At 41.8% G+C, this 24404-nt stretch overlaps 1 protein-coding gene across 1 annotated transcript in view; it reads left to right on the top strand.

Moving 5' to 3' along the window:
- Positions 1-22734, top strand: part of lamc3 (laminin, gamma 3) — a 146308-nt gene extending 123574 nt beyond the window's left edge. The window contains exons 15-28 of the mRNA XM_034096525.2: positions 704-857; positions 1184-1326; positions 1467-1645; positions 4786-4966; positions 7118-7353; positions 8379-8455; positions 9013-9147; positions 12111-12291; positions 12799-12945; positions 14240-14342; positions 15655-15857; positions 16781-16921; positions 17028-17127; positions 19274-22734. Of these exons, the coding sequence (XP_033952416.1) occupies positions 704-857; positions 1184-1326; positions 1467-1645; positions 4786-4966; positions 7118-7353; positions 8379-8455; positions 9013-9147; positions 12111-12291; positions 12799-12945; positions 14240-14342; positions 15655-15857; positions 16781-16921; positions 17028-17127; positions 19274-19512 (2219 nt within the window). The 3' untranslated portion in view covers positions 19513-22734. The remainder of the gene's footprint in view (positions 1-703; positions 858-1183; positions 1327-1466; positions 1646-4785; positions 4967-7117; positions 7354-8378; positions 8456-9012; positions 9148-12110; positions 12292-12798; positions 12946-14239; positions 14343-15654; positions 15858-16780; positions 16922-17027; positions 17128-19273) is intronic.
- Positions 22735-24404: the final 1670 nt, after the last annotated feature.

The raw sequence follows: 24404 nt of genomic DNA, 5'->3' as shown, positions 1-24404 counted from the left end.
TTGGTGCCATTTTAGGAATTAACTGAAATATTATGTAAAAAGGAACCATATCTTTATATTTTTTATTCATAGCTGCTTTTGTTTTTCTAGAAGAGTGTATCTTCACAAACCCTTGAGTCCTCTGTTAAGACATGCACGACACGCCATGAAAATACCTTTAAGGATTCAAATGTTTCCGTTCTCTGCAGCGGAGTCAAGTCATAGTCTAATTCCATGAAAGATTACATAGCCTTGAGTCTAGCTTTTAAATGAACTCAATTCTGCAGTTCACGTTGGACTCTTTAGTCATGAAAGGCAAAAGCTTAAAATGGGGTGTAGAAATGGCAGAGTCAGAAAGATATGTTCAAGAAAAGGAAAAGATAAAAAGGTCTTTGGGTTCAGAGAATTAAAAAAGGGTTTAAATGTAATGAAATGTTGAGATAGGACTACATAGACACACCCTAAGTCTAATAGCTATGATGTTCCTCCTCTGACTTTCTAATAATACTTCATTTCTACCTGTACACCCCGGGATGCATTTTTGTACAGAACAAAGTCAAGGAAAGATCCAGGAGTCTCTTTGGTGCTGTCTTTCATTGTCTTCCCTTTCCTCAAGCAATGGAGTGAAATCAATAAAAAAGTCCTCCATGCTGGGGTGATACACTGCCCAAATATGAGCAGTTACCAATGTAATATTTAAAAAATATATATGTGTTTCTTCTAGCGTGCAGCTGCAGTCCTGGAGGAACCTCTGGCTATGTGAATGAATGCCACCCTCACACAGGAAACTGCCTGTGCCTCGGTCATGTGACCGGACGGGACTGCAGTTATTGTGAAATGGGCTTCTTCAACCTCCAGCCAGGCGTAGGATGTGAGAGGTATACACACCTGTCAGTAGCTTGGTAGATTTGTTGATAAGACAAATGTACTGTATATACAGCATCTCATATAATAGCTTATTCAAGTTTGTCTGCATTACTCTCTTCAGAAAAGTTCAGTCTTCACAGGAAACAGCTTAATGTGGCTTTATGCAACAAATATAGTTAGTTAGTTTGGAAAGAAGATTGTGTTTAGGGTAAAATAACTATGAAGGTGGCAAGGTTACGTGACAAATTACTCAACTGGCAATTATATCAATTCTGGTTTCAAATGGGACACACAGCCATATCCCTCTATTATTGAGACGTTTTCCTGCCTCTCTTAGGTGCAGGTGTAGCCCTATTGGCTCAGCATCCGACGCTTGTCATCCAATCACAGGGCAGTGTGTGTGTCGTGCAGGAGTGGAGGGGACGCTGTGTGATTCTTGCCGAGTGGGCTTCTTTGGATTCTCGTCACGCGGTTGCAGAGGTACAGGATTTCACTGCAGGCATCCTCTGATCCTCTCATACACCTTCCAACACAGATCCCACATGAAGGCATTGCTAACTCTTCACATGTTTACCTCTGCCCCCCGACCCCCCCCCCTGCTGTCCTCTGGCCTCTCGCAGCCTGTAATTGCGACCCCATGGGCTCTGTCTCCATGCAGTGTCACGGTAACGGGACCTGCCACTGTCGCCAGGGCTTCGTGGGTTACAAGTGTGACAAATGTGAGCTGAACTATTACCACAGCAGAGACACCCACCAGTGTGAGGAGTGCCCCGTGTGTTATGGCCTCGTGAAGAAACAGGTGAGATTATGGTTGTTTGTGTAATAACCGTTATTTGTGGGAATTTTCAAATTCTACAAATTAGATTTTTAACATGCATAACTGGTTTTTTGAGCATGGTTCGACCGAAACGAGCAAAACATTTAAACCTCAGAATGCCATTGAAGTTGTTACGGCCAACTTGTTGCCTGCAGCAGATATGGACAGCAGTAAATAACTGACGACGCTCGTGAACTGTCAACAGGAGGGCGGGGGAGCAGTGTGTGGACCTGACAGCGCAACTTACATGAAGCCGAATTTAACAAAGACATTTAAATAGTTGGTTTAAACGGCATAATAATAAGGACGATCGTCCGTTCTGTGATTCTAATCTCCAGGACACACAGAGGGCCAGTCCGCCCCTGTGTGGCATGTTATTATGAGAGATGAGCAGATGCCACTGGGCTTTCAACTAACGACACAGCCACGCAAACACTGCGGCATGTGTACGGCTCCTTATGGGTACTGCAATTTGTGAAGTGCTTTCCTCTGTGGTGAAAGGATCAGCACTGCACCACGGGCATGGCTTCCTTCTGAAAATAAAATTAAATATTTTGCCCACTTATTCCACTTATTCCTAGTGTGCCACTGGTTATGGTGCCGCGTGTTGCCGACCCCTGCCCTGAGCCCTTTATGTACGAGCCCCCAAATAGATGGCAGTGAAAAGCATTAGCATTTGCATTGTGTATCAATAAATGTATCATATTTATTGGATAGGGCAATTCATACCTAAATAATTTTTGAGATTTTTGAGGGGGCCCAAAAGATCCTTTGGACAGGGATTTACCCCAGGCCGCCTGCTCTCGTTAAATAAGTTATGGGTGCATTTCCTCACTTGCACTCAATCAATGGTTCAAATACATTTGATGCAAGCTTTACATTTTGCATGAGCAGATCTATTTCTCGAGCAAAATAACTGCTCCCTTCTCCAGTTTGTCAAATCTGCCATTTATAAAGCAATGAGTTGTCGTCCTGATCCCTGATCGTTTTTAAATAACTTGTTGGAAAAGGCTGACTAATATACAGACTACAGTAAACAACCCTTTGCCCTTGAGGATTACAATGAGCCCAGATTATACGCTGTAACTTTCAAAAGTGTGTTGGATTGCGCTGTAGAAGCGCTCACAGATGCATGTCTACTATATATTGTTCATATAGTACCCACTGTGTCTTAGCGAGCCCTCACTTGTGGGGTACTTACTGACCAGCTACAGCAAGCTTAACATTGACTGACCACAGCAGCACTTTAAAAAGTCCCTTAGGCACAGCAGTGTTGTTCTGATTCACCCAAACAGCGATATGAGTGTGCTGAGGGGTAAACCAAAACAGCCATGTTGAAAGAAGCTGAAGAGCTCTGTATCGCCGAGACCGGGTAAACGTGTCATGATTACAAACGACTTTAGATTTCTTTTCCTACTCTATTGAAACATATTAAACTCCAGGAGTAATGGATGGATAATGGACTTTTATTAATCCCTCGTGGGGAAATTGTTTCTCTGCATTTGACCCATCCTAGTGTTAGGAGCAGTGTGCGGCCATTTTGAACGGCGCCCGGGGAGCAGTGTAGGGAACGGTGCCTTGCTCAGGGACACCTCAGTAGCACTTGGTCTTGCCGGGACTTGAACTGGTGACCTTCCAGTTGCCAAGCCAAGTCCCTATCGACTTCGCCACCACCGCCCAGTGCATCGTATTTGAACCTTCTAGTCTTGATTTGATCGGGACAAACGACTTTTGTCTTTACTCATTCATCTTCTAATTCTGATTTGAATACAGACAACCTTTAAAATACCTATAAAATACTAAAAGATCACAAGTGTGCACAAGGAAGCGTCTGAGCAACGATGATGCTTCGTTGAGATGAAACGTGGGAAACAAAGCTGCTGATCCTCTCGTATGTGAATGTGGAAGCTGTGTGTGTTATTCTGATACATGCTGTCTCGGCTCTGCTGTTGTATAGCCAGGTGCAACGTGTTCTTGAATCAGCTCAGTCCGCCCTGCAGGCTGCCTTCCTGGACCCCGTGAAAGCCTCATGGCTCCTTAGTATTTGTAGATTGCAAGCAAACAGTAGATGTGCAGTGAGACAGAAAGAGACGTTTGCCCTAATGCTCTCCTGTGCAGCTTCTTTCTGTCCCTTTAGATTTGTTGCAACCCACGTCTGTATGCTCAGGTGCTTCGCCCCTCGATCCGCCTCCTGAAGCCAATTCCATAGCAGCGGCATGTCCTGTCTTCTCCCGGTACACGTTCTAAAGTGGCTGCGTGTTCTCTCCGGACTGGCTTGTACCCGTGTGAACGCATGCAGTGATTTCCACAGTGTTAGCAATTCAGTGGACATCCCGAGCCGTGTCTGCTCCAAACACCTTCAATTACTTCTCAGTCTCCCCCAGCTCTTCTTTCCTGCCTCGCCCACTCTCTCTGTCTCCGCTCACATTGTCCTCTGGCTTTCCACGCAGAGAGGTAAAGACTAACGAGGGCAAAGGGAGGAAGGTTGGGGGAAAGACAGAGATTTGCGATCGATGATCAAGAAAGATATGAAAAAGACTCAGGAAAATGAAAGAAACGGAAGCAATTGTTAGAGGTATATTTGATAGCTGTTAAAAGCAGTAGTGCACAGTATGTTCAAGCATTTGAAACTAGTGGTACATGGACTGAAGATGCAAACCAATCAACACCTCACTTACCAGGTAATAAGACCAGCTATTTCTGCTCCCGGTGAACCGTATGACCTCACACATGTGCAACACGTCCAGCATGCCTACTGCTTTGAAAAAGGGGCGTGATTACAGTCTCTTGTTATATAGATCCAGACCATTACAGGGCCAACACACCTGAGCACCTTCATTCCTCTCTAATCCAGTTATGTCCTGATATGCCGTCTCCGGCCACATGCTTTGCAGAGAACAGGAAACGGTGTTCTATCCTCACCCTGTTGTTGATATCCATGTATTCATTGCTTTTGGTGAAATACTAAATGTTGATATCCCGGTGTACCGAGAATCAAAGTCCTATCTCAATGCCTGTGTCTGAATAAATAGATATCTCTTTTGTTGCTGTAGTGTTTTTAGTTCCTGCTGAATCTGTATTCTCGCTGACGCCGACGGTGATACGTCTCGCTGCTGTTACAGGCGGAGAAGCTGAGGACGCGCCTGCAGGATTTGGAGAAGCTGCTGGCTCGCTTTGATTGCCGAGGTGGATTTGGGAAGCAGCACCACCTGCTGAAGTATCACATGGCCAAGCTATATGAGCATGAGCACCAGGGGGAGGATTCTCTACCCAACGCTCTGGAGGATTTTCTAGCCTTCCAAGGTAACAGCAGCCAGAAGCCCAGATAATTCCACTTGGCCTGACCCCCCATGTAATGTTTCCTATGTGGTGGTCACGCGAGAGACACTTAGCAGCCTTGTGAGATGGGAAGCCAGTTATGTGCCATTGTTAGTATCGTGTCATGTTCTTTTCTGCACGATGATAACACGCCATATCAGCGGCTAAACGGGCTGTTGCTCTGTCTGTGTCCTCAGAGTTAGAGATACAACACAACAAAGCGATTAAATCAGGACGCAGACAACAGTACAAACGTCTCCCAATTACTTTAGCACAATGCTGATATATCCTCATTATCTTTGGAGGGGAAAGGGCTTCCAGGCTCAACGGCACAGGCCAAATGGAGACAAATCATAACAATATGAAACAAGGCGCAGTGTGACCAACTTAATCCCTATTTATGTGACAGGCGGTGTATCTCTAATCCCTGGTTTATTATGATTATAGTTGCAATCATGATAACCATTGTCTAACAACCCCTGTACCAACACCCTCATACTTACACACACACACACACACACACACACACACACACACACACACACACACACACACACACACACACACACACACACATATCGTTAGCAGCCATGCGCTTTATGACACTGGGAGGCCTATTAATGATTTAATGAGCATGTGCGGGAAAACACCGACGCTCACACTTTTTATCTGTCAATTTATATGACAAAAAGTCACAGAGGCAAGCGATCACGCACAATGCAGCGACACACATGCAGACACACAACACTGTGTGCCTGTGGATCCTTGATTTTTATTTATTTGTTGCTATTTTATTATACTATATATATACTATAATATAGATATTATATAGTGTAGTTTATGGTGTAAATGTTTTCTTATACAATTGTATTTTTTATCTTTTCATTGTAAACCTTTATATAAGTATTTGTATTCAATATAAATTGAAGTTTAGTTTAGTTTAGTTTATTTTATTTTTTCGAGCGTGTAAAACCAAAGAAAATACAAATGAAACAAAAGATGATACAGACATGATACAGTACTATACAAATAATATAAACGAAATATTTAAATAATAATTGAATAATCTGTAGTATCATTGTCTGATAACAATAAACAAAGTACTTTCAATTCGCAGAGAATTGAAAGTACGTATTGCCTGAGATCGCATGCTGTGGTTTTATTAAATGTGCCAAGTGCTAGGACTGTCTTAGGGAAGAAAGCTTTTAGAGGTGCAGCTCCACTAACACGGAACAGTCTGCACAAAGAATGGGAAATTACCAAGCTGGTACCACTACATGTTTTTAAAGCTCGGTTGGATGCTACACAATCAGATGCTGTTGGTACCTGTACATGTGGTTAAATATGTAAATTGTAATCCCTGTACATTTAGCTGTATGATGTCCTTTTGTTGTTCTGTTGTTAATGTTTGTATGTCTTCTTGTGGAACCTACTGCTGCAGGTCTCCCTTGAAAAAGAGATCATTGATCTCACTGGGATTTTACCTGGATAAATAAAGGTTTTGAATTGAATTGAATATTTTATTTATATTTTATTTTATTCCAAAATAAAGCAACTATCACAAAAAAACTATGATAAAAAAACTATAAATAAGGTATACTGATTTTGATGATTCTGATTCTGAAAAGGCATTTAGTATTGAGTATATTTTAATAGTCTTAAAAATGCAAAATAACATGCATTTCTCTTTGTGGTTTCTTTTACTGATGTTGCATTGTTTAAACCCCAAAATAATTGGTACTCTCTAATGTAATCTAATAATTATTAGCGTCTTGCACAAATGACACGGAGATGAGAGTAAAGCGGAAAATTATGTGGAAAATTTGAATGAAATGTCATTGCGCCCGGCATTAACAAAGTCTTAACTGCAGAAACCCTGTTGTACTAACTGTACTCAGCTCCAGTGTGGATACTAGGCAGCCAGTTAGAATTCACTGAGACAAAATTAACTCGAAAAAAGGCTCTCTGGTTCAGTTTGTTTCTCACATCAAACACGGGAAAGACACAGTGGGCGAGAGATGTGTTTTAACTCCTGCATTCCAGCTGCAAACAGTCGGAAGGAAATTGTACTTTCTGAAATAATTAGTGAAGAACTTAATGTGCTTTTATTTGCCGTGTGCCCTTTTGTTCTTGCAGAGGCGCGGGAGGCCTTCATCAAGCAGTTCTCCTTGCTGGAAGCGTCCGCGGGCTCCCTGCTAGACCAGCTGAATGGCATCACAACCACTTTGAACTGCAGCATCAGCATGACGGAGATGGAGAGCGGGACGCATGAAGGGAGCAGGGCTGTGTGTCAAGCCTTCACTGACACACTGTTCATCGTTAGGGCGTCTCAGAAGCAGCTAAAGCAGGCGACACTGGACCTGGACAGCATGGTAGGCGAATCAAACACACCCTGTCCTCATTAGTGTGTGTTTACTCCACAGAGCTCTTGTAATTTCAAGGTAGCTGTAACATAAGAGTTCACCCAGTCCACAAGCAAACTGATATTGTTTGATACAATTGATGTTTTTGTCCTTATTATGGGATGCTGCAGTTTACTCCTCTTGGTGGAGCTGCTCTGTATAGACCCTCAAAGATCCCCAAAAGCAAAAAATATTTCATCCTCCACCATCCTCCACCAGAAAAGCAAAGGAACGTTTGATAGACGCTAAAATTAGTGTGACTGCGGCACTTGTAATGTATTACGGATACCGCCGCTGTGTTATTTAGGTTTCTGGGAGATGAGAGAGAGCTTGTTTTGCCAATATATAACACTCTATTTCTGATTGTGTGCACGCCACAGCGCTTATCACGTGGGTAAGCCTGGAGCTGCAGCAATGGAATTCCATATTAATAAGCCAAGCAGCCACCCAAAAATGAAGAACAAATGCAAGCACTGCAATTGTTGATTTCAGTTTTATTTGCATTTTCCTAAATGAAATGTACCCCGGAAAGCATTTGACTGTATACACATAATGTTTATCAAGTCAAAACTTCAGGGGATTTATTTTGAGAGAGGTTCCTTCAAACGCTCCTGCTTTGAACGTGATATTTAGGAGAGGTTCATTCGAGGAACTCATTATTTGCAGAATGTTTTGAGGCTTGGTCATGACTTCGGTCCAGCAAAGCAATCAAAATATAGCAAAATGAACCTCTACACTTCAAGATATGTTTTTTAAAATGTCCGCCCTGATTTGAATACCAGCTTTCCCACGGATCCACGATTATCTGAGCAGACAGTGCTGAGTCTAAAGAAAGACTCAGCTGTGAAAAGTTCCTTAATTACTACATGGAGACTTGAGTTTGCATGATTTCATTCAACGGTCGAACAGTCTGAAGTCTCCACGAGGCCAAACGTATTATTTGTCATGTCTCAGACCCCTCAGCAATCAGCATGTTGCTTTTGCCTTATTCATAGATCATTCCTTTTGAGATGGTGTCAGGCCCTAACAAATGGAACACGATGGTCAATGACTCACAGGCCCTACTGAAAAGGTAAGTCAGGTCAATGCACCTACTATAAGAAAATAATAATAAAGCTTGACTTATTTAGCACTTTTCATACAGCAGGTGCAGCTCAAAGTACTTCCCCTCAGTTCAGATGGTAAGACTTCAGGAAACATGTAGCATAGCAAGCAAATATAACAGTTTAAAGACACAAGGAGGTAAAAGGTATGATATTACAAATAAAATACAACAAAATAAATAATGATTCTCTCTGAAAATAAAGGTAGACATAACACGCTAATGTCGCTAATCAAAAGCTGATGGCCTGGGAGGAAAGCTGGATGGATAGTAATGTGTGGAACTTGGTCTAACCTTGGTCTCCTCTTGGCTCACCGCTGACACTGTGGTTATGCAATTGTGATTCGATGCCCTGGGCTACTCCGAGCACGCAGCCTTGTTACGTGGTAGTTACAGAAATGTGGACCGGAGAGCCAGAGATGGGGACGTTGTCGATGCTGAAATCCATTTCATCTGTCCTCAGGCGGATGTAATGGTCTGTTATTCTATGTTACTCACTTCCTCTGTTCTTTCTCCATCCCTTTTAGTCAGAGAGAAATGGCAGAGCACATGGAGGCCGTAGCCAGCAGGGCGGTAAGAGCCTCGGAGCAGACCTTCAGCTTCCTGATGGATCTACTGCAGGACAACTCCACCGAGGAGTACATCAGGAGCCTAACGGAGCAGTGAGCACAACAACCAACCCTAACACACGCCCACCCAGACACACAAGCAGGAAGAATGCCTCCCATTCGCTTACAGTTTGGCGCCATCCCAACACGTTGCATGACTCTGTGCTTTCTCACACAGTGCACCAATGTATTACAACTCCAGCTCCTCTTCTTCACAGCCGCCCGTTAGAGCACATTGGAGTTTGGGAGTAAGACATGTAGCCACAGGGGGACAGCTTCTCTCCACTGTAAGCCTATTGCCTTCTCGGATTTGCAGCACGCTCGCTGCATCTCCTAGCGTGTGATTGCTCAGAGGATTATCCTGAATGCTCGACAGAATGATGCAAAAAGCCCTCCGGTGGCCATGATGAGAGCAGGGGGCGAGGGAACTCTAAATTGATTACCCCCTCCTAACAGTAGTCAGCACGGTCCAGAAGGGTTCTGTTCATCTTTGCAGAACTGCGTTATGACAGTGTATGCGAGTCAGTGTGTGTGTGTAGCTTTATAGGATATGAATTGAGTGGTTTATGCACAGATTGGCAACATTAAATCGCATTCCCCAACATATGTACCCATGTGTTTGGACTTAAGCAAATCACATGCATTTTAGACAGAGGGCAGTCTGAAGTATTCACACATTCAGCCACAAACAATAGGCCTCTATCAGAAGGCTTCAGATATGACCAATATCTATTGCAGTATTACTTTTGCTCGAACAACTAAAATGACAACGGTTCACTTATTACCAAAATTCAACCTCTATTTTAAATTCAGCTGCAGTAAAAGCAGAAGAAGAGTGACATTGCCCCGCCTAAACAAGTCTGTTATGAACGGCGAAGCGACGCAGGAGCTCGAATATATATTACAAAAAAGAAAAAACCTTTATTGAATATCCTTAAAAAGCCAGCCTTCGTTTGCTCTTACATTCTCAAGTGCCTGGATTGCATTCCTCGTAATCCTGTTTTCCAGGAGCGTGGAAATCATTTTGGATTTACCGTTGAGTTTACAGAACATTGAGTTGTCTTTTGCTCCGGACGATTAATCGGTCATCAAAATAGTTGCAAAGGATTTTCTGTTGATCCACACAACATTTATTTGTCGACTTACACTACTTTTGCAGCTCTAGTCTGTCTCGGGCTCTGGAGTACAATTCTGAATCACTGCACACAAAAAGGTGAATCACTGGAAACCAGCAAAAGCAAGAAGCGATTTTTCGGCTAAACTGAAGTCAAATTTTACCAAAAAAACGAAACTTTGAGAGAAGCCACAAAAGTCAGGGACATTTTGGTAGCGGAGCGATATTTTCCTTACATCCAGGAATATTATAAAATCCTCGTGTAACCCTTCCAGATGTATCTTGGGACCCTTTGGCGTTGTCTGGTCCCTTAGATAGGGAACTCTTGACCAGCTACAACAGTAACATATTACTTATCTATCAGTCCTAATCTAAAAATATTATATTTAATCATATATTTGTCACAGAGGTCATTTTTCTGCGGAACTTTAGCTTATCCTTCTGATACTTACAGTAAAGTACATTTTTCTAATACTGGTTTGACTTATAATGGAGTATTTTTACATTGTTGTATTGATATTTTTACTTTACCTGACAATTGCAATATGACTTGTTTTAAAAGCTCCTTACAAAGAGTTTTACCAAAACTTGATAAATTAATCATTTTGAAAATCAATTAGTTTCAACTTATCCAAAAGGCACAGAAAGTGACACAATGTGAATTGTGTGTCTGTTGAGGCAACACAGATTCATTACAGCTGTGGAGGTGATACGAATGCCACGGCACTGTGTCTAACACCTTTCCTGAATTCATCATGCTGTCTTCGTGCGCTGTTGCTTTATCTTTTAATCCTCTTTCCTCACTTATAACAAGCTGCTTTGTCTTCCCCCCAGATTTATATGGATTTCAATATGGCACGGCACAATGCTTTTCACATTTCTCTAGCCAAAGATATGAAATGTAATGCGCTGAATGAAGTGCAACATATGTGCGGCTGTAATGATACTGCACTATAGAATCTCTTACCTCCTTTTCAACATCTTTACAAGAATAAAACATCAGATCAACAGAAGGAAAGGGGCTATAGATTGGTGCAGGAATGAGCCGTAAATCACTATTCGACCACTTCTGGGTTCCTTCTTCTTGAGATTGGTTAGATGAATACGCTCTATTGTTAACACAAGCTAAAGACATTTTAAAGTGTCCCTTTGCTTTTAGGGTGTTCCCTCTCCTGTGGTGTGTTCTATAGGTTTGATGCTAAATGGTCTGCAAAGGCTGGAACCCCTGAGTTCCCTCCAGAGGGAGTTTCCCTCCCACACACTCCCAAAAAGCCTCCATTGGACTCCTTTGTTTACTTTTGTAACATAATGACATCACTATGTAACATTATTGCGTTTGGATTGCACTCAAACACATTGTACGTGAGGCTAAGGGGCGGGACACAACAGAGCCGGCCAGTTAACCAATCAGAGCAGACTGGGCTCTGGTTTCAGACAGAGGGTGAGCTTAATAGGGCCTTTTTAATGATTCTACGACATAAAATATGTCAGTAAGTTCCCCACTCGTAAACTTGTGAAGCTTCTGTGTCTTAAAAACTGCAGTTGCTAACAAGTGACTAAATGAGACAACTTAAAGTCATTACGTTGAACATTAGCTGTCTTTAGCTTAGCGGTGGTGACGAGAAGTCATGTGACCGTAACATAGTTTGTTGGAATGTAGGCTTCAACTATTATAAAAGGGGTGTTAGTAAGTGGAACAAAAGGTCCAGCTGAACATAAATGTGTGTTTTCTACAGAGCTCATTTTCACTGTAGTTAAGTCCAATGGAAAGATCCCACTGATCGATATCGAGGCAGCCCGAGTGATGCTAACCCCGGGGTTGGCCGACAAAAAGACATCATGTCTGAACCAATCTAACGCAGTAGAATATATTTTACAACATGTTCTCATGTCTGTCTCTCAGAATAACCCACATGCAGCAGCAGAAAGGGAACCTGACAGTGCAAGTGAATGAAACTGCAGCCCAACAGCTGGCCCTGGAGGAAGCGGCTGCAGGCATGACGATCGCCCTGGGTAACATCACATCATCCTTACATCAGCTGGCTCTCACTGAGGCCAGCCCATCACCAGAGCACAGCACAGAGGTCAGTCTGCGCAGCACCTGCAGGGTACACACTGAATGTGAAGCATTATTATGTCACATTATAGAGCCATGAGTGAATCACTTAGTCTTATTACAGCCGGCTTGATAGCTGCACATATTATATAAGGAACCATTCCAGCACATTTAACTAAGCTCATATACGGATACAAGTAGCTATCATTTTATGACGAGTGGGCAGTTAACTCCTCATCATTTTTTCTTTTTTGATGATTTAACATTTGGCAAGCAGAGGGGGACACTGAGTAGGCACAAGAGAGGATCCTGGCAGGGTGTGCTGCTCATGGGGGTACATGTTGTTCCAGAGGAGGGTGATTAACCACTGCAGCCTCTCTGAGCACACCAAACATTGTAAAACAACACAGAAATAGTTCCCTAATATTCCCTCTGCAAATGGCTGATTAAATGTTTTGCAAAAATGAGAGAGAAAGCAAAGCGAGATGTGTTGTAATGAAAGCATTCAAGCGGTGCGTTTCTTCTTCCTGTTTAGTGGGGCGAGGACCTGCTAAAACAGACGGAAGAGCTGGACCGGCAAATTCAGACCAAAGAGAGTCTCGTGAGGAAGATGAGAGAAGAGATGAAGCCTCTTAAACAAACTGCCAATAAGAAACTGGAGATAGAGGAGGACATCAGTGAGGTGACTAAATTAAATCAGCATGTGGCTTGATGTCTAAACACATTGAATGTTTATTGAATTGTCATATTACATGCTTACGGTTTATTAGCCGTGCTAGCAGCTGCATGTGTGGTTTTGCAGTTCTGATGGTCCACTACTTTTGATGAAAATCACTTAATGACTTTCACATGGATTGACACTTTAAATTGAGTACGCACATTAAAGACCAGAGTCCAATCCGTGGTATTGAACGAAGTGTCTCGTCAACTACTTGGTACATTTCCATGATACTTGGCACTAGGGCTGCTCAATTAATCGTATTTTAATCGCGATTACGATTATGGCTTGCAACGATTACGAAAACAACGTAATCGAAATAAAACGATTATTTTTTTATTATTATTATTACTTTTTTTTTTTTTTTTTTTTAAATACTTTTTTTTTTAAGTTGAATTATACTTATCGTTCAGGGTAATCACATTTTTTTTTCTCCAATAAATGGTTGTTTTCAAAGTCAATGAATAATCGCATTTAATAATCGCAATTACAATTATTGACCCAAATAATCAAGATTATGATTTTTGCCATAATCGAGCAGCCCTACTTGGCACAGACATTCATTTTTACCTCAGGATAAGTTGTAAATGATACCTTGAATTTCAGTAGCTCAATACATTACATTACAATCAACTAAATGAACTAATGACTGTAATTTGTATTGATTGATAAACATTAACTGATAGCATACCAACACACTAAACAGCAGGTATAATGTATACCTCTCTGGTTACTAAAATAAGTATGTATAGAAGTCTATGAAATAATGACCGGCCTTCCCCATTGGTTTATGACCTCCGTGAACCAAGTAAACAAGAGTTTACGGGCTCAATTGCTGGTCTTCTTTAGAAATAGATGTAAATCATGGTTACATTTAAATTCAAACATTTGATGAAGAGATGTGTCTTTTAGGGCGTGGCTACCTTGTGATTGACAGGTGGCGGCCCAGTCGGAGCTTTAACCCTCCTACAGCGTGTTTTCACTTCATGAAAGTTAATTGTAACATTTTTGGTCACCTATAAAAACATTATACTTAGTTCCAACCTCTCATTTCACTTCTGGTTCCAAAGAAAACAGAAATACCAAACTAAAGGCTCCAAAACTTGAAAAACCAATGTGTGTCGACTACTTCCACGTCTAGGCTGGAAATGATTGTTGCTGTCCTCCCTCCTGTGTTTTATATCTGTTTTTGCAAGCGTCACACTTACTGTACACTTGACTCCACTGAGGTTTTGTTTCCTCGTGTCTCATTCTTAAGCTGCGGGCTCACGCTCAGGGGTCAAAGGTCATGGCTCTGACGTCAGTGGTGAGAGGGAAAGAGGTTGAGTCTGAAGCCATCGCCCTGCACAGAGAACTGCAATGTGAGTCTTTTTGGTTTCTGTTTTTCACTCTCTTCACTGTCTGTCCTGCGTTGTTGTTTTTGTTCAACAACATTGTTCTTCTTAAATTGAAATGTCAAGTGCAGAGTCTGAAAACAAACAAGAACTGAAATATTTCTGTAATAAATATGTCATCACCATTATAACATCTTGACCTAATCCCCGAGTATTGAATGCAGCAGCGGCTTACCTTATGTGGAAAATGTAATGAAGTGGAATTTTTTGAGAGTTTCCAAAGCGTCAAATTCATAAATGAAATATGGACTCTTTATGATGCGTGCAGAGAATGTTAAGTTACTCCTCAGACTAAAACAGCACAGTAAAAACAGAGCATGAAACCTTGATATGTGATTGTTGCTCATTTCATCATGAGAATAATAATACATGAGACTTGTATAGCGCTTTTATAGAAACTCAAAGACGCTTTGACAGAGAATAAAAAAAACAACCAAAAAAACAAGACAAATACAAAAAGAGATAAACAAAACAGAAAATAGGGGGGGGGGGGTGGTCAGTGGTTGAATGCAGTGTTGAACAGGTGGGTTTTGAGTGATGTTTTAGTTTAGTTTAGTTAGTTTAGTCAATTTATTGAACATGTCAGAAACAAAAAAAATATAACAATAATATATATATATATTCTCTTTTTTTCACTCAGATTAATAATTATAACAAAGTACCAAAAAAAACAATAATAATAATAATTTTCAGATAGTCTCTGTTCATGTTCAACAGGGGCAAGAAGAAGCTTAAAAAAAAATGTCTGGTCCTACCCCCTCTATGTTTTGAATGCGGTGAGGGAGGAAGAATCTCTGGATTGGGGTAGTGAGCTCCAGAGGGTGGGTGCAGCAACGGAGAAGGCTCTGCCGCCCCAGGACTTGAGGTTGGTCCGGGTGGGGGGGGGGGGGGGCAGGAGGTTGGCAGCAGCAGAGCGGAGGGAGTGAGTGGGAGTGTGTCTGTGGAGGAGGTCAGTCAGGTAGGATGGGTCCAGGAGGGCTTTGTTTGTCATGAAGAGGATTCTGTACTGAATTCTCTGGGGGACGGGGAGCCAGTGGAGCTTGATGAGGACGGGTGTAATGTGTTCACGGATTCGGGTGTGGGTGAGTAGACGGGCGGCGGAGCTCTGGATGTATTGAAGTTTGTTGAGGATGTTTGCAGGTGAACCGTAGAGGAGGCTGTTGCAATAGTCCAGACGGGAGGTGGTGAAGGCGTGGATGAGTCGAGAGAATGCACTTTAATAGCTACACGACTTTTCACTGCCTCTGTTCCTTTCCCTTGCCTTCTTCCTGATCCTCAGACATGGTGAGGGAGTGGCCCCGGCAGCAGGCCCAGACAAAGGCCTCGATAAAGAAGGAGAAACCTCTGGAGGAGAAGGTTCTGGCAGATGTCAGGAGAAAGGTCTCGCAGATAAAAGAGATGCTGGAACCCGCTCTGCAGAACTCCAGCCTCTCCAGCAACATCACACAGCAGGCAGAACACACCGCTCACGCTGTGGCAAAGGTGTGTGTGCAGCCAACACACCGCTCTGTGGCACAGGGGTCCAGGTGGACTTTTTAGTTTTTCAACTTGGAATCTTTACCCCCTCTTGATGAAAACAGTCATGTTCAAAACCCAGTTCAAAATCAGTTCTAAGTTGTTTTTGATATTTGCCATTATTTACCATTTTAGCCTCAGCTTGTGCATGTTTTGCTGTTAATAATAATAATACATGACACCACTTATATAGCGCTTTTTAAAAAACTCAAAGACGCCGTGACAGAGAATAAAACTAAAAACAAAGAAAAATACATAAAGAGATAAACAAAAACAGATTCAGATTCTGTTGTGTTTTGGTATGTTTTTCAAAATGATGATCTCTGTCCTTGATTGGCCCTGTATATACTTGAATTTACTATTGTATGTGAACCTTTATACTTGTTGCCCATCTTTATTCGGTCTCCATGGAAGAATACATATTATAGAGAAATGGGGCCTTTTTGGTTAAATAAAGGATAAACAAATTCATACTTTGCTTCATAACCAAAAACCCTAAAAAACGATCTGAACAAAATATCTCAAATAGTCGGTAGGGCTGCACAATAATACATATGTCATCGTCATCACAATGTCAACTTGCAAAGAAACACATTACACACTTTCTAACTACACTTCAAAATCAATATTTTGTGTGCAGTTAGATGTTCAGTTTGGACAAATCAAACCATCTTCCAATTGATTTCCTTTTATTATTGTATCTAAAAGCAATTTGTGTATCTTGGCAGTATATATGTTTATAAAGCAGAACTGAGTACACTTTAATATCTGTTCATTTATTGCCTGTAGTATTTATATCACAAGTAATAACATATGTTCCTGATGTTGTGCAGCCCTACTAGTTGATTCCAGTTTGTCTCTCCCCTGTTCCCCCCTTCCTTTGTGTGCAGGAATCCAAAGCCATTCTGATCCAGGCCAAGCACACGAGGACAGCGTCGGCTCACCTCAGCTCGCACATCGACTCCGCTCTGCAGCAGCTGAGTGAGCAGGAGCTGCAGACTGACAGAGCCCGCTCCATGTTCACTGCAGAGGTAACACACACGTCATCCACACGTCTGAACAGCAGGATCCATGCATATTGATCTGTGCTTCCTGTGTTCAGTGACAAGGACGATGTTTCTGTCTTCTCATTTCCAGCCTCAGGTGTCCCTGGCCGGCGTTAAAGAAGACATGGAGGCAGCCAGGCTCCAGTTGAAGGCCTTCTCTGTTACACTCACTGAGCTAATCAGCAAGATTGGTAAGTCACTCTCTTTTCGATGATGTTCACTCTGCCTCCTTTAAAGTCAGGACAAACTCATACATCTTCATTATACCGTAAATGTCACTTCACTAAAGATCTGCTTTTTAATGCCTCGTTTAACATGGAAATGTTTATCCCATATGATGAAGTAACTGCTGTTCATGGGCCCAGCAGCGGGTTCTCTGTGGGTAAATGTCACTGTTAAATATTTCAACTGTGTTTATATTTTTAACACAGTGGTAAATAATTACATATTATTTTACTTAATTGCATATTTGAGTTACATATTTTTTTCTTGCCACTGCACACTTCTACTTCACTACAATGTCAAGGAACACATTGTGATTTTTACTACTTATATTTTTACAGCTTTAGATCCTTAACAAATTAAACAGATTTTTATTATAACATTACATGTTTTGTTAAATTTAAAAAGCCAACTATCTATTCAAAAACATCTTGTTTGATACATTTACAAGCACACTACATTTCAGTAATGTTTTTTTCTTTCTTTCTTTATTCTTATTTTAGATTTTTCTCTATTGGGAACTTTTAATACTTTAAAACTATACACATTTAAGTAATGTTCTTTATTATTTCCAGTCATTTAAAAAAGTTTTTATTTAAAGTGGACCTATCATGCTATATTTGAATAATATATTGTAGGGCCATACCTATATAAAACATGTCTGTGAAGTTTGTTTTTCAAAATACCAAACAGATCCTGCATTTTAGCCATGCCTCATTTAGCTCTATTTGCTCTTTCCAGGCCTGTCTTTGCAAGGGCTGATTCTGTGACGTAGCTTTAATGCAAATGAGCTGCAGCTGACCACGCCCCCTGCAGGAGAGGGGAGTGTGCTCTGATCAGCTGCTGGGCTGTCAGAAGAGGGGGAGAAAAAGAGAGGCTCCGTCCTCCGTGTTTTATTCTTATATGATTATATAGAGTCATTATTCATTTGTTTTAAAGCTCAATAAATAACAAAGAAGACCTCTGACCGGCACTTTTCTAATTTTGTCCGGAAGATTTAAACTTTAACGGACATGTTGACCGGCGAAAAAAATCTAACTGAAACTCTGCCGCACGGTCCCCTCGTTCCTTGGAAGAGGCGGAGAGGTGGGTGTTTGTCATCTGCTGGTGGACTACCGGAGAGAATTACAGCGAGGGAGGGATTGCATTGAATTACAGCAGCAGGAGCAAACGCTTGCCTCGGGGAGGGAGAAAAAGAGCCACAGCAGAGAATAAACAGAAGGGCAACCATGGCAACCATGCGCAGGAAGTCTTCTTCGCTGCTTTTGTGGCAGACTACAGCGCCACTTACAGGCCTGGCATATGTACTACAGCGTCTCCAGCGCTTTCGAGCGGCAGTGGCCCAACCTCTCATTCCCCTGATAGGTGGAGAGTTGCCCATATAGGCGGAGCTCCTCGTTTCTGACATCAGAAAAATTAACCCAGCCTCGTTTTTAGAGATTTGGGTATGGAGGAAAACAGAGAGGGTTTTCTTTTTACACATATTCATGTATAAAAGACGTACAAAAGTGCATTTTGCATGATAGGTCCCCTTTAAATCTTGGATTGTTCTTTATTGGGAATTCTTAGTACTTAAAGAAACTAAACTCATTTTAGTAATTTTCTATATTATTTCCACTCATTTTACAAATATATATATTTGAGATATTTGAGCGTTATTATTATATATTTTTTATTATTATTATTTGTATTTCTGTTTTGGGGACTTTTAATACTTTAATAAGATGTTGCCGATGATACCTACCTACTTTACCTAAGTGATCAATTTGATAACAGGACTTTTGTAATACAGTAACTTTACAGTGAGATATTCGTACATTTAATAAAGTCAAGGGCTTCAATACTTCTTCCACCTCTGTTCAAACTGAATTACCTGTGTAATCTATTGTGTAGAATTATGTGTGTAGAATGAATAAGACAGGCAGGCCTTTTCTGGTGAATATGTTAACACACCTGAGTGGATCATATCTGAAATCACTGTAATTAGGGCGTCGTGGCTTGAATCGGTGATGTTGGACGGCTGATAACAAAACTAGAGCGACAGTAAAACTTCTGTCTCCACTAAATGCTTTTCCTCTGCCTCCATCTGTCCTCTCTCTTGCGTGTCCGGATCAGATGGGAACGTGCCGCTGGAGCGTTTTGACCAGATCCTGGATGAGACGGAGCGGCGCCTCAGCATGCTCCACGGGAGTGTCGACAGTCCGACGCTGGGAGTGAAGATTCAGAAGCTGCGTTCAGCCGCTCAGGAGCAGCACAGCCGGATGTCCCTCATTGAACAGGACTTACAGGAGATCACAGAGGAGAGAGACAGTCTGAGGGACATCGCTCTGAACCTGCCCGCGTCCTGCCCCTAGGCCTCAGCCGCAGGTACAGGCTACACACTAAAGAGGAGAGGCCTTAAAAGGATACCTCAGATTGCTTGAAGTGGGATTTGATCAGGTACTTATCCATATTCAGTGTAGTACCCACAGTAGATGAAGGATGGCACGCCCCGAGATTGGATGAAAAGACAGGATTACCATGGAGGAGACGGAAGAGTAAAGATGAACTGCTGGGGATGGGGCGGCAGCATAATATATTGTAGCCTCCTTGTGAATAGCAAAATCACTTACAGTGTGTGCTATATTTAGAATACTTACACTGCGTTACTTTGCTGTCAGACAGCTCTTTCCAATGGGGAACTGAAGTGTATGTACGATTTCCTTAAAGCCACCAGACTCTATTGACGAACACAGTCAGTTTACTTTGCAGAACAAGGGTTGGGCTACCGCTTAATTCAATCAGTTGAAATGTAATTGTCAGTTTTATTGTGTGACTTTGGGCTTTCGAAGGCTTAGCTACTTTGATTCACCAACATATAATGCAAACAAACCAACCTATCAAGGCAGTGATAGAGCAGCAGCAGCTTCCATGTTTGTGAGTTCTGGTGACTTTTAAAAGAGCATAGAAGAAGAAGAAGAAGAATCTGGTTTATTGTAGGTTTACACATACAAGGAATTTGCTTTGGTGTGTAATTGTGCATACATAAAATAATAAGAGTGTTTAAGTAAAACAAAAAGGAAAAATGCTATACATTTTCTTTTTTCTTAAAAAATATTCAAATAAATGTTTTTCAAGGAATGGAAAAAAAGTACAAAAATAATGACAATTTAGTCTGAGAATAAAATATGTGCATTATAGAAAAATATGACAGCTTCAGTTCTCCATTGGAAACTGTAGAGTGGTACAAATATTCCACATTTAGCATACACTTCATCTAATATTGATTCTGTAGGTTTCTTTAATATGTTTTGCTGCTGCTCCCGTTCAGCAGTACATCGCTGAGAAGTGCAGCCAGTACTCCTGTGTGCTTTTTCAAACTAGGGGGCGTTCCATCCATCATCGACTATAGGTAGTGTGGTAAGTACCTTATACAACCCCTCTTCAGATAACTCTCCCTCTAAGTCATTGATAAGACACTCCAACATCAGAGAAGCCTGGAAGGATTTTGATAATAAAAGGGGCTGTGGTAATTTTTTATTCTGCTTCGAAAAGGTGAGTTATATCCCTTCATAATTTCCAGCTTTTGCCCCAAGGTACAATTTATTTTACCACCTCAAGAGACTCAGTCTCGCACATTCCCAGCAAAGCCTCAAACCCCTCCACTGTCTCGCATGATTCAAACCTAATCTTCCTTTTTGTTTTCCTTAATTTCTTTCTACCACTCTCTCCTTTCACTGCAGAACTGTAATTTCACCGTGAATAATAATAATACCAGACGTACTGAACTGCTGGAGTGCCCTGTCAAGTTTAAAATAAAGCTGATTTTCCTTTGTGGGGGTAAAAGGTGTGTCTGAGTGCTCCTCCACACTGACACTTTCATTTACACTTGAGCTCTTTTTCATCAGTCTGGCTTAATTAACAATTAGTCCCCTTGGCCTCGGTGGGGTTCAGGTCAGGCTTCAATAGCACACAACCTGTTCTGATTCTTACAATGCCTACCTCTCTTATTGTACTTTCTAAATAAAATAAGTGAGTCTCCTTCAAATGTAGGAATGTCTCAAGTTACAGTCTTGGTCAAATTAACCGAGATAATCAGTTTTAAAGAGGCCCTATTTTATGTTTTCCCTTTCCTGTAGTGTGTTATATAGATGTGTGTGCATGTAAATGGTCTGCAAAGGCTAAAATCCCTGTGTCCCCCCCCCCTACTGAAACGTCTCCATTGAACTCCTTTGTTTACTCCCGGAACATTACATTACATTACATTGCATTTAGCTGACGCTTTTATCCAAAGCGACTTACAATAAGTACATTCGACCAGGAAGACACAACCTTGAAGAAAACTGAATCATATAAGAAAATCAGGTTTCAAAGAGCCAATCGTTTCAAGTGCTACTCAACTGGCTTTAGATAAGCCAGTCCTTTATTAGTATATAAGTGCTCTGTTAGCAGTTCTTTGTTAGTCATTCTATCGCTCGAAGTGGAGTCGAAAGAGATGAGTTTTCAGTCTGCGCCGGAAGGTGTGTAAGCTTTCTGCGGTCCTGATTTCAATGGGGAGCTCATTCCACCATTTTGGAGCCAGGATAGCAAACCCACGTGTTTTTGCTGATGGGAACTTGGGTCCCCTTCGCAGCGAGGGTGCAGCGAGTCGTTTGGTTGATGCAGAGCGGAGTGCACGTGCTGGGGTGTACGGTTTAACCATGTCCTGGATGTAGGAAGGGCCAGATCCATTCGCAGCATGGTACGCAAGTACCAGTGTCTTGAAGTGGATTCTAGCAGTTTCCGGAAGCCAATGAAGGGAGCGGAGGAGCGGCGTGGTGTGGGAAAATTTTGGAAGGTTGAAGACCAGACAAGCCGCTGCATTCTGGATGAGCTGCAGAGGTCGGATGGCACATGCAGGTAGACCAGCCAGGAGGGAGTTGCAGTAGTCTAGGCGTGAGGTGACGAGAGCCTGGACCAGAACCTGCGTCGCTTTCTGGGTCAGCTGGGGACGCATCTTCCTGATGTTGTAAAGGCGTGTATCTGCAGCAGCGGGTTGTAGCAGCGATATTTGCAGTGAGTGACATCACTGTGACATCACTGTGTAACACTCGCGTCGCACCGTTATTGTTTGCTGCTTCAACACATTGAACGGTTGACCAATCACAACAGAACCGGCCAGCTAACCAATCAGAGCAGACTGGGCTCTGGTTTCAGACAGAGGGTGAAAAGAGGTGCTGCAGCACAGGCGGTATGAGAAAAATAAAGAGCTTTTTGAACATTAAAGCAAGGAGACATGTCCCAGTAGAGACACTACATACTGATATGAACCTGAAAATGAGCACATTATGTCATCTTTAAGACAAATGTTGAGGTTCTCATATGACCCAGTTACACAGCTACATCGACTTATAGTAAATGTATTGAATGTAAGCCTTCACATAGAAACCATTACACAATGAAAGGGCCATTTTGAATACTGAAATGTCTGTAATTATTGATAGTCACTTTTGTACAACATTGTAATGCACAGTGAAAAGGAAAGAGCTGCACACAGCTGAGAAGAATGTGTTGGTGATTGCGCAAGGAATTCTCTGAAAAACAAGCAATAAATGAAGCATTTAATCCTGAGAAACATTCTTGCCGTTTGTTCTTTTTCTCCAAAGCACGTCACAGTATAATAAACACTAGGTTACACACTATGTGAGTACATCGTTTTTTTATGTTGTTTTTCTATTATTTGCATTTTAAGAAATGATGTTGTTACAGCCAGTGGCGACTCGTCATTAGGGGCAGGTGGGGTACAGCCCCACCTAGTGTCAGCAGAAAGTAATGCAAATAATAATTCCAAAAATATGCAAAAACAATATATGTTCAAATATATTTTAAGATCATGTTTAGTCATCTGATTCGTCTGTACATTGCTGTTTCAGTCTGCGTTCTTCCAATTAGTGTCCACAGTGTGCATATTGAGCCGTGTTGAGCGATGAGGGGCTAGCCTCCCTCTGCTGTCAAAATGAATGGGTGCTGTAAAAATGACACTGCACATGCTCAGATTATATTTCTATTCAATGTGTGCGGCAAACAAAAAATCACCAGTGGGGCAAAGTGCTGGCATTCCCACCAAACGTCATCTCATAATTCACAGAGCTGATTGGCTGTAAGTACGTCGCAAAACGTGTAGATGTGAAGAGGAGACGAGAGAGAGCAGCTTATAGCGATTAAAATCTGTAAAACGGAAAGAAAATGAAGTTGACCATCTACTTCAGCTTTGGTAAGTTCATTTTACGTCATATCTTTTGTTGATCTTCTGTGTGTGTGTGTGTGTGTGTGTGTGCGTGCGTGCGTGCGCACGTGCGTGTGTGTGTGAGAGATTGTTGGAGCTGTGTGCAACTCAAGGCATATGCTCGAACGGGAGCTGCCTGGACGCTGCAATCATGTTGCACGCTATCCGTGCTGACTTCTCGTACAATGTCCCGCTGTCTGCTTCCTGCATAAAGTCAAGTGCTCGGCGCAGTTGTCGGCGAAATGTCGCTCCTCTGTTTTCATTGAAACAGCTCCTTATATCCGTTAGCGCCGCTAGCTAGCACCAGATGCTAACAACAACAATACACATAAGGTCTCTCTCTCGCTCGCTCGGGCCACACATACACACACCCTCCCGGTCCTCCCGATGGCCAGTCGGTGCCTGCCGGTGAGCGTGGAAGTGTGGTCTGCCACAAGCGGGCGGCAGGAGCGGGGCTGTCAGCATCAGCTTGTAGATGGTATTTTAAACTGGATGCGCTCTGAAGCTACGGGGCGGCCAAGGAAAAAAAATACACATGCGTTAATCGCGTTAAAATAATTTGTGGCGTTAATTTTTTATTAACGCGTTAACTTGACAGCCCTAATTAGGATATCGACTTTAAACCAATTTATTGGAATTTTCTTTTATTATGGCTCTTAATCTGTAAGAACATTTCTTCTGGTGTTTTAGAGGGATAAGTGAGATTTTATTTTTTATTTCCAGTTCTCTTATAATTACTTCCAAGAAGCAAAAAACTATGTTTTGCCTTCTGCTCACCACAATCTTTCCAGCATTTAAAACTATCCATTTCTTTATCTGAGTACGATTAGTTGCATGAGTATTTCCTCTATTAATGGTGATTTAATTCATTCATTCATAATTTGTGTGCATTAAAAGTGCACTTTGTTCCTTTGCTCATAAATAAACCTGTAGTTGTCTGTCGTATTTGATAATAGAAAAGGAAGAAAAAGTTTTACATTTGGGGAAATATATTTTGGTGCT

Source organism: Pseudochaenichthys georgianus, chromosome 12 (genome assembly GCF_902827115.2).
Source record: "Pseudochaenichthys georgianus chromosome 12, fPseGeo1.2, whole genome shotgun sequence".
NCBI classification, from domain to species: Eukaryota; Metazoa; Chordata; class Actinopteri; order Perciformes; family Channichthyidae; genus Pseudochaenichthys; species Pseudochaenichthys georgianus.
The sequence above is the reverse complement of the archived record's forward strand: the minus strand, read 5'-3'. Positions and strand labels throughout refer to the sequence as shown.